The following is a 9,001-nucleotide window of genomic DNA, read 5'->3' on the forward strand; positions in this document are numbered from 1 at the left end:
TTTTCACTGGTTTTGTTCTAGGAATAAATGTAGAGCGTTCTTAATGCACGTTACCTCTAAGATAATACTTATAGTTACCTTAAAGTCAGGAAAATGTGTGTTAGTTAACTTTTAGGTTATATTTGCTCTGTAAACACATACACCCACACATACACTCACACACACACACACACACACACACACACACACACACACACACACACACACACACACGACACACACACATATACACACACACATACCTGTTTCCAAATCCTGGACAAGACAATGAGCCTCAATCCAATTCCAGCTATTATTTCTCTCCTTGGAAGATGTGCTGACGATTAACCTCCAGGTTTTAAGTGCAAAAATCCACTCCTATGACCCGCCTAGGCTCGAACTTTCCGTGCCTGTCATATCACTTGATATAACAATGGATCTGATCGATCATTGGTTCGTCCAAGATGGATAGCCTAGTTGTTCAATAATTTACGTACTGGCCTCGCACGCGTAAGATTGGCTTCGAATCGTCGAAATCATGAAGTGTATCGTAACCCATGGACCAAACCTGGGCATGTGAAACATCTGGGGCGAACCATAGAAAGGTCTAGGTGCGACTAGAATTGCATAGATAACTGTGGTTTCGGTGCAGTACACATGGTAGCTAGGGACTGAGTTGAACGATTGTGACTTTTTTGTTTGCTGTCCTGGCGCTACTCCGCTGAAGCAGAGAGTAGCGATGCAGTTTCCTGTGTGGAGGAGGAGCGCCAGAAATATATGAAGGCAAGCAAGTATGAATATGCGTACTTGTACAAATGCATATGTCTTTGTGTGTATATATATATATATATATATATATATATATATATATATATATATATATATATATATATATATATATATATATATATATATATATGTATGGGGGGGTTGGGCCATTTCTTTCGTCTGTTTCCTTGCGCTACCTCGCAAACGCGGGAGATAGCGACGAGGTATAAAAAAAAAGATATATATATATATATATATATATATATATATATATATATATATATATATATATATATATATATATATATATATATATTCCTATGAGTCCACGGGGAAAATGAAACACGAAAAGTTCCCAAGTGCACTTTCGTGTAATAATCACATCATCAGGGGAGACACAAGAGAGAAATATAACACTCAGTTATATGTATATGTATATCAACTGACTGTTATATTTCTCTCTTGTGTCTCCCCTGATGATGTGATTATTACACGAAAGTTCACTTGGGAACTTTTCGTGTTTCATTTTCCCGTGGACTCATAGGAATATCTTGATCACGCGCAAAATTGTGATCCTTTCCAATATATATATACATATATATATATATATATATATATATATATATATATATATATATATATATATATATATATATATATATATATATAACTGTACATGTGTGGATGGGTCATTCTTCGTCTGATATGGAAAACAGCGATTAAGGACAATAAATACATAATGGATTTATATTTATACACAGACAGTTATATGAGCACTGTCCGTGAGAATGAAGCTGCTTCTGGGTCTACACTGACTCTAACAGTGAACTTACTGGAGAGGATTTTTTTACGAACGGCGAAACATACTTCATTCCACATCATAAGAAAATGTTTGGTGAATTTCTTCCTATTGTGCAATGCAATCTGTTCTAAGTAATGTTAGTTTGGGGTCTAAAAGACAGACATTCATGATCATGGATGGAAATTTTCTTCTTAGCGTTCATAAATATATATATGAATTACTTCACAAAAGGGTAAGAAATGAAATATTTTTTTTATGCATGAATGTTTAATGTTGCAATTTTAACTGCAAACTTAAATGTTATATCTGCAGCATAAATATCGAATGCAATAAATACAAAAGAGAGCAAAGATATCAGTTGTACATGTACAAACACTTAGTGTTCATAAAGTCGTTTCCAGCAGCAGCACCATCAATAAGATGCCATTTAACTCTTATCATTGGCTTGTGTTAATGTTCTGGAATTGGAGGGTTGGTTTATGGGGAAGAGTAGCTCCTGCTGGGAGCTTTCGAGTCCTCTAGACGAGCTCTCTCGATCTGGTCGATGGCGTGTGGAGGCAAAGGATGCACCAAGTCAGACTCTACCCTGTAACCGGCACCGTCAGCTACGAATTTGAAATGGGCAGGGGTACCGTCAGGGAAGGTGAACCTGAGGAGGATCAGTTTTCGTGTGAAAATCATTCCATAAACTGCCACGTCTCACATACAGGCATGCCTTACATACACGCCTGTCTTTTGCCACTGAATAAAATTCTGAACTTTATGAAGGTGTTTTGCATAAGATATATAACATCAGCATCTGTAGGATGCTAGCTATTTGGCACACATTTTATAAGAATAATTGTGTTTAAAAGCAATAAAACAGTAAGTTTTTCCCACCGATTTCTTGCAATAAAAGCAAAGTTTCACTCACGTCCAATATCCCTGGGATGCCACGGCTCCTTCTTCTCCATGGGGGGCGCCCTCCTCGGTACGACTGATGCCGTCACCAGTTTCAAAGTTGAAGTTGTAGTTGCCATGCTGATCAGGTCCCTCACGGTTGTCGGACAGGATGGGAATCTCATCAGAAGTGTATCTTGGGGGCGCCGAGTAGCTGCCCTGTGGCGCCGCGGTCGCCACCGCCACTAAGGCAACAAGGATCACCTGATAGTGATAAGAATGATCAAGTTCATTTATAATTCATTCATACTTCTCTTAAATATAATAGAAAATATCATGAAACTCATTACACAAAATATAGTAAAAAGATTAGAAATGAGATATAATTCAAGATATACTGAGTACATGATGTGCTCATCAAGTGAAATAGTGGACATGTCTTCAAATTTATATAATTGTTTTGAGTTAAACTGTCATTTCTGGAGTAGTGTTCCTTACTGAGAGCATGTTGACTACAGAACTGGACTGTGCTGCTGACCGGGCGGTTCACCTTTATATACAAGCTGGCTCCACCCATCCGATCTACTTCATTCCTGGATCAAGGTGACGGTCAGTCAGTTTTCCCTTGCCCGTTATCATCTCCTGAGAGTTTACGAACGAGAGTTGAAGGTCAATGAAGCATGCTCAATACACACTTTCGCCAAACATCAGATCCACATAATCTATTATTCAATTTGTATTGACAAAGAATTCCGCCCTCCAATGTTTTCATATTTTTATCACTACTGTTCATATTAAGATTGCCAACATTCAATTATAACTAAATTTCTTTTAGTATATATTTTATCATTTACCTTACTACTAGAGATATGATATATGAGATGATACCAAAGTGACAGCAGGATATTTGCCATTCACTGGAAAAGGTGAGAGTTCCTCCTGGGTCTACGTGGAAAGGTCTGACCGCTTTATGATACCATGAATACGAGGCAACACACATATAGCTTGATATCCCAAATTATGTTTACAATGCTTCCTCATACTTATGCTTCGAGATCATCAACACTACATCAGAAATGACAGTTTAACTCAAAACAATTTATAAGTTTGAAGACAAGTCCTTTCTTTCACTGAATGAACACATCATGTACTCAGTGTATCTTAAATCATATCTCCTTTTAATCATTTTTAGAATTTTTGTGTAATGAGTTTCATGATATTTTGTATCATCTTCAAGAGAAGTATGAATGGAGTATAGATGAACTTGATCATTCTTATCACTATCAGGTGATCCTTGTTGCCTTAGTGGCGGTGGCGACCGCGGCGTCTTACGTAACTGTGTCTGCCAAAAGGTTAACATCCTACAGATGCTCATGTTAGATATCTTATGCCCAACATACCTGCCATTTACACCTTCAAAAAGTTCTGGAATATTTTCAGTGGCAGAGACACGCCTATATATGAGGCATGACTGTATATGAGACGTGGCAGTTTATGGAATGCTTCTCATACGAAAACTGATCCTCCTCAGGTTCACCTTCCCTGACGGTACTCCCGCCAATTTTAAGTTCGTGGCTGACGGTGACGGCTGTGGTGTTGAATCTCACTTGGTACATCCCTTGCCTCAACGTGCCATCGCACAGATCGGGAAGGCTCGTCTAGAGGACTCGAAAACAGCTTGCAGCAGGAGCTACTCTTCCCCATTAACCAACCCTCCAATTCAGGAACATTAACACAACCTAGTGATAGGCACTAAATGACACTTTCATGATAGTGTTGCTGCTGGAAACGACTTTATGAACACTAAGTGTTTGTTTACTCTCTTTTGTATTTACTGCATTCGTTATCTATGCTGAAAACATAAGGTTTAAGTTTCAAATGAAGTTTCAACCTTTAAAATTCAGGCATAGAAAAAAATATTCATATCATACCTTTCCAAAAATAACTCATATATACTTAAGAACACTGAAGGGACAATTTGCATCTATGATCATGAATGTCTCTCTTTTAGACCTAAACTAATATTACTTACGTATTTTGGAGGAGGAGTATTTATATGGAACTGGATATTTTTAGACGATAGTTTAGCTGTAAGTATCGCAAAGCAGAGAAGGTGGGTGAGGTTTGTGGGTCAGTTATGATGAGGGCATTGCCCTTATTCACCGGTCGATTGGAGAGTTCCGTCCTCTCATGGGCTGAAGGCATGGAACACTTTCCTCATGAACTAAGGGCTTCTGCGTCTCATAGTCTCAAGATATGGCCCAGTTCCCCCGTGGAATAATATGTTCCTCCCCCTCATGTGATGAACATGATACCTAGTTCCTGTAAACTGGAACGCTCCTGATTCTCCTACTATTTTGGGAATGAGTCTCACCTCCAAGACATCTTCCTGCATCCGTATTTGTGCTTTACACATTTCTAGAAATAAGAGATCTCACTGTCTACATTACCTATTTTAATAGCATAGACAATAGCCTGCTTTCTCGATTGTTTGGTAAGAGTATCATTAACATTCTCCACATAAATCAAAAGAATAGTTAGCTATTATATCCATTATTTTTCACTGGTTTTGTTCTAGGAATAAATGTAGTGCGTTCTTAATGCACGTTACCTCTAAGGTAATACTTATAGTTACCTTAAAGTCAGGAAAATGTGTGTTAGTTAACTTTTAGGTTATATTTGCTCTGTAAACACATACACCCACACATACACTCACACACACACACACACACACACACACACACACACACACACACACACACACACACACACACACACACACACACACACACACATACACACACACATACCTGTTTCCAAATCCTGGACAAGACAATGAGCCTCAATCCAATTCCAGCTATTATTTCTCTCCTTGGAAGATGTGCTGACGATTAGCCTCCAGGTTTTAAGTGCAAAAATCCACTCCTATGACCCGCCTAGGCTCGAACTTTCCGTGCCTGTCATATCACTTGATATAACAATGGATCTGATCGATCATTGGTTAGTCCAAGATGGATAGCCTAGTTGTTCAATAATTTACGTACTGGCCTCGCACGCGGTAAGATTGGCTTCGAATCGTCGAAATCATGAAGTGTATCGTAACCCATGGACCAAACCAGGGGTTGTGAAACATCTGGGGCGAACCATAGAAAGGTCTAGGTGCGACTAGAATTGCATAGATAACTGTGGTTTCGGTGCAGTACACATGGCAGATAGGGACTGAGTTGAACGATTGTGACTTTTTTGTTTGCTGTCCTGGCGCTACCTCGCTGAAGCAGAGAGTAGCGATGCAGTTTCCTGTGAGAAGTGGAGCACCAGAAATATATGAAGGCAAGCAAGTATGAATATGCGTAGTTGTACAGATGCATATGTCTGTGTGTAAATATATATACATATATATATATATATATATATATATATATATATATATATATATATATATATATATATATATATATATATATACATATAAATATATATAAACATATATATATATATATATATATATATATATATATATATATATATATATATATATATATATATATATATATATATATATATATATATATATATATATATATATATATATATATATAGACATATATATATATATATACATATAAATATATATATATATATATATATATATATATATATATATATATATATATGTATATATATATACATATATATATATATATATATATATATATATATATATATATATATATATATATATATATATATATATATATATATATATGTATATATATATATATATATATATATATATATATATATATATATATATATATATACATATATATATATATAAATATATATATATATATATATATATATATATATATATATATATATATATATATATATATATATATATATATATATGTATATATATATATATACCTATGAGTCCACGGGGAAAATGAAACACGAAAAGTTCCCAAGTGCACTTTCGTGCAATAATCACATCATCAGGGGAGACACAAGAGAGAAATATAAGTCAGTTATATGTATATGTATATCAACTGACTGTTATATTTCTCTCTTGTGTCTCCCCTGATGATGTGATTATTACACGAAAGTTCACTTGGGAACTTTTCGTGTTTCATTTTCCCCGTGGACTCATAGGAATATCTTGATCACGCGCAAAATTTGATCCTTTCCAATATATATATATATATATATATATATATATATATATATATATATATATATATATATATATATATATATATATAACTGTACATGTGTGGATGGGTCATTCTTCGTCTGATATGGAAAACAGCGATTAAGGACAATAAATCCATAATGGATTTATATTTATACACAGACAGTTATGTGGGCACTGTCCGTGAGAATGAAGCTGGTTTTGGGTCTACACTGACTCAAACAGTGAACTTACGGTAGAGGATTTTTGTACGAACGGCGAAACATACTTCATTCCACATCATAAGAAAATGTTTGGTGAATTTCTTCCTATTGTGCAATGCAATCTGTTCTAAGTAATGTTAGTTTGGGGTCTGAAAGACAGACATTCATGATCATGGATGGAAATTTTCTTCTCAGCGTTCATAAATATATATATGAATTACTTCACAAAAGGGTAAGAAATGAAATATTTTTTCTATGCATGAATGTTTAATGTTGCAATTTTAACCGCAAACTTAAATGTTATATCTGCAGCATAAATATCGAATGCCATAAATACAAAAGAGAGCAAAGATATCAGTTGTACATGTACAAACACTTAGTGTTCATAAAGTCGTTTCCAGCAGCAACACCATCAACAAGGTGCCATTTAACGCTTATCATTGGCTTGTGTTAATGTTCTGGAATTGGAGGGTTGGTTTATGGGGAAGAGTAGCTCCTGCTGGGAGCTTTCGAGTCCTCTAGACGAGCTCTCTCGATCTGCTCGATGGCGTGTGGAGGCAAAGGATGCACCAAGTCAGACTCTACCCTGTAACCGGCACCGTCAGCTACGAACTTGAAATGGGCAGGGGTACCGTCAGGGAAGGTGAACCTGAGGAGGATCAGTTTTCGTGTGAAAATCATTCCATAAACTGCCACGTCTCACATACAGGCATGCCTTACACACACGCCTGTCTTTTGCTATTGAATAAATTTCTGAACCTTTTGAAGGTGTGTTTTGCATAAGATATCTAACATCAGCATCTGGCACACACTGTATAAGAATAATTGTGTTTAAAAGCAATAAAACAGTAAGTTTTCCTAACGACTTGCTGCAATAAAAGAAAATTTTACTCACGTCCAATATCCCTGGGATGCCACGGCTCCTTCTTCGCCATGGGGGGCGCCCTCCTCGGTACGACTGATGCCGTCACCAGTTTCAAAGTTGAAGTTGTAGTTGCCATGCTGATCAGGTCCCTCACGGTTGTCGGACAGGATGGGAATCTCATCAGAAGTGTATCTTGGGGGCGCCGAGTAGCTGCCCTGTGGCGCCGCGGTCGCCACCGCCACTAAGGCAACAAGGATCACCTGATAGTGATAAGAATGATCAAGTTCATTTATACTTCATTCATACTTATCTTAAACATAAAAGAAAATATCATGAAACTCATTACACAAAATATAGTAAAAAGATTAGAAATGAGATATAATTCAAGATACACTGAGTACATGATGTGCTCATCAAGTGAAATAGTGGACATGTCTTCAAATTTATAGAATTGTTTTGAGTTAAACAGTCATTTCTGGAGTAGTGTTCCTTACTGAGAGCATGTTGACTACAGAACTGGACTGTGGTGCTGACCGGGCGGTTCACCTTTATATACAAGCTGGCTCCACCCATCCGATCTACTTCATTCCCCGATCAAGGTGACGGTCAGTAAGTTTTCCCTTGCCCGTTATCATCTCCTGAGAGTTTACGAAGCGAGAGTTGAAGGTCAATGAAGCATGCTCAATACACACTTTCGCCAAACATCAGATCCACATAATCTATTATTCAATTTGTATTGACAAAGAATTCCGCCCTCCAATGTTTTCATATTTTTATCACTACTGTTCATATTAAGATTGCCAACATTCAATTATAACTAAATTTCTTTTAGTATATATTCTATCAGTTACCTTACTACTAGAGATATGATAACTGAGATGATACCAAAGTGACAGCAGGATATTCGCCATTCACTGGAAAAGGTGAGAGTTCCTCCTGGGTCTACGTGGAAAGGTCTGACCGGTTTATGATACCATGAATACGAGGCAACACACATATAGCTTGATATCCCAAATTATGTTTACAGTGTTTCCCCATACTTATGCTTCGAGATCATCAACACTCCATCAGAAATGACAGTTTAACTCAAAACAATTTATAAGTTTGAAGACAAGTCCTTTCTTTCACTGAATGAACACATCATCTACTCAGTGTATCTTAAATCATATCTCCTTTTAATCATTTTTAGAATTTTTGTGTAATGAGTTTCATGATATTTTGTATCATCTTCAAGAGAAGTATGAATGGAGTATAGATGAACTTGATCATTCTTATCACTATCAGGTGGTCCTTGTTGCCTTAGTGGCGGT

The 9,001-nt window shown here is 36.5% G+C and overlaps 2 protein-coding genes across 2 annotated transcripts; both read right to left on the minus strand.

The window, feature by feature from the left end:
* Window positions 1–1,801: 1,801 nt before the first annotated feature.
* On the minus strand, window positions 1,802–2,991 carry LOC139765412 (cuticle protein AM1199-like). The gene is made up of 3 exons (XM_071692771.1): window positions 2,927–2,991; window positions 2,463–2,692; window positions 1,802–2,198 (listed from the first exon to the last, which is right to left on the minus strand). Exons 1-3 carry the CDS (start codon window positions 2,933–2,935, stop codon window positions 2,027–2,029), a joined length of 411 nt encoding a protein of 136 aa, XP_071548872.1. The 5' UTR covers window positions 2,936–2,991; the 3' UTR covers window positions 1,802–2,026.
* Window positions 2,992–7,073: 4,082 nt separating this feature from the next.
* On the minus strand, window positions 7,074–8,266 carry LOC139765413 (cuticle protein AM1199-like). The gene is made up of 3 exons (XM_071692772.1): window positions 8,186–8,266; window positions 7,722–7,951; window positions 7,074–7,475 (listed from the first exon to the last, which is right to left on the minus strand). The coding sequence occupies exons 1-3, from the start codon at window positions 8,192–8,194 to the stop codon at window positions 7,304–7,306; spliced, it is 411 nt and encodes a 136-aa protein (XP_071548873.1). The 5' UTR covers window positions 8,195–8,266; the 3' UTR covers window positions 7,074–7,303.
* Between the last annotated feature and the right edge of the window lie 735 nt (window positions 8,267–9,001).

Source organism: Panulirus ornatus, chromosome 55 (genome assembly GCF_036320965.1).
Source record: "Panulirus ornatus isolate Po-2019 chromosome 55, ASM3632096v1, whole genome shotgun sequence".
Lineage (NCBI taxonomy): Eukaryota > Metazoa > Arthropoda > Malacostraca > Decapoda > Palinuridae > Panulirus > Panulirus ornatus.